At 35.1% G+C, this 1,861-nt stretch overlaps 1 protein-coding gene across 1 annotated transcript; it reads right to left on the minus strand.

The window, feature by feature from the left end:
* Nucleotides 1-313: 313 nt before the first annotated feature.
* LOC107457546 (glutamate receptor ionotropic, delta-2-like) lies at nucleotides 314-1,525 on the minus strand. The gene has a single exon (XM_016075718.2). The coding sequence runs from the start codon at nucleotides 1,523-1,525 to the stop codon at nucleotides 314-316; it is 1,212 nt and encodes a 403-aa protein (XP_015931204.2).
* Nucleotides 1,526-1,861: the final 336 nt, after the last annotated feature.

The following is a 1,861-nucleotide window of genomic DNA, read 5'->3' on the forward strand; positions in this document are numbered from 1 at the left end:
AACTTTTTCTCACTTAAAGTAGAATTTTTTTATAATAATGATTTATTTTGGATTGCAATTTGAATTATTAATTAAAGCCTTTAAGATATATTAAAATGCTAAATAAAAGAGTTGGTTCAAAATTTGACTGAAACATTGGTTGCAATATGTTGCGTATTCAAGAATAAAAATTGATTAACTTTCAAGGTTGCTAATTGCTTTTCTTTTCTTTATAACGTATAAGCAAATTGTCAAGATATTATGGTTTAACGCTCACTTAACATTTAAGCTAATGCTATGCATAGGCACATATTTAGATCATATATATGGGTATTCACGTCTGCTTTTTCCAACAATATTCTGTGATGAAAATAACTATGGATAAACCGTTGCCAATAGCAAAAACAACTATCGCACCTGATAAATCTTGAACAGATAATGGACGATTAATTTCCTTGAATTTTAATGAACCAATGTACTTTAGCCAAGAGTTGTACATTTCATCTTCCAGAATTTTGTTATAAATACCAGCATATTTAATTTTCATAATGACAGAATTCAGTTCCTCTTTGCAGCAAAAATCTTTTCTCACACCCAATGCCATTCCAGAAGAAAAAGCTGTATCTTCAGAAATGTACATTCTCGTGAATGGAGCTTTTCCAAATCTGAAATATAGAAACATTCGGCTACCCAAATGTGCTGTTTTCCCGTCAAAATGGGTTTCTGTTTGCGATTCCTTAAGAGTTGTGTACCAATTATTCTTCTTGATAGTATTAGCCAATAGCGCAAGGTCCTCTCGTCCGGTTGCAAGCAAACCTGGAATTGAGACAGTTCCTTTCACATCAAGGCATCTGTACTGCCCTCTGGTGACAGCTACAGCTAATTCATGGAAGTCTCTAATTGGAGTTTCTCTTAAAGGCATACTTAAAAATGATGAAAGGGCACCGGAGTAGCTCACTGACAGAACTAATGATGCGATCCACCAAAATCCCAGAAGAGTTCTTTGATAAAAATGTTCATCATTTAAAGATTGGTGCATTAGTGTTCCAAAGAGATACAACAGACGTTCGAAGTAGGATGGACCAGAAGAAGATAGTAGCCAAAACAAAAGTGGGACTACAAAAATAAGAAGTACTATGCAGCACCAAGTAATAACATCGAAAGGATAAATGAAAGCATAGTCTTTGGGTAAATATCCGGGTAAAGTAGTAACATACGTTAATTCATACGTACCATACGGCTCGCTGAAATCGACGGCTTTTGTTCGATCTTCCGTGATGGAAGTCCACAAAGTAAAGTCTGATTCGCCTCTAAACACTTGTCCTATCATACCAGTCCAGTTACCATCTTTGGTCTGTCGTCCCCACTCTCTATCAGGAGGTACATTAACGTTGTATTTGAACCTTAGAACTTTGGCCAGAATGTTTAAAAATTTTCCTTCTGAGCCTAGTAAGTAAACTCTACCACCAACATCCTTAGCAACTTCAACCACTCGAGGAAGAGGAATTGCGGAAACAGTGATATTAGATGGGAATCTCTGGACCATTGCATCAAATTTGTTTACAAAGTTTAAGCAATCAAATTAATGTTTAAAAGTTTACCCTTTGACAAGTTGCAACAATCAAATCATGGCTTAAAAGTTTTTCATCTGAAATCCTAATTATAAATTCTACAATCAAAATCCTTGTTAACGTCAACCAGGGGAGGAAGAGGAATTGCAGAAATAGTGATATTATGTGGGAATCACCTGACCATTGAACTACATTTACTTGCAAAGCTGCAACAATCAAATCAATGTTTAAATGTCTTCATCAGAGCTTAAGTAAACTCTACCATCAACATCTTTATCAATCTCAGTTATTCCAGAGAATGAAATTTCAGA

The sequence above is a fragment of the Parasteatoda tepidariorum genome, chromosome 1 (assembly GCF_982258835.1).
Source record: "Parasteatoda tepidariorum strain Cologne lab strain chromosome 1, Ptep-v5.0, whole genome shotgun sequence".
NCBI classification, from domain to species: Eukaryota; Metazoa; Arthropoda; class Arachnida; order Araneae; family Theridiidae; genus Parasteatoda; species Parasteatoda tepidariorum.

Excerpts from the sequence above, each read along its gene's own strand:
- LOC107457546 (XM_016075718.2), bottom strand. The coding sequence starts at position 1,525 with ATGGTCCAGAGATTCCCATCTAATATCACTGTTTCCGCAATTCCTCTT.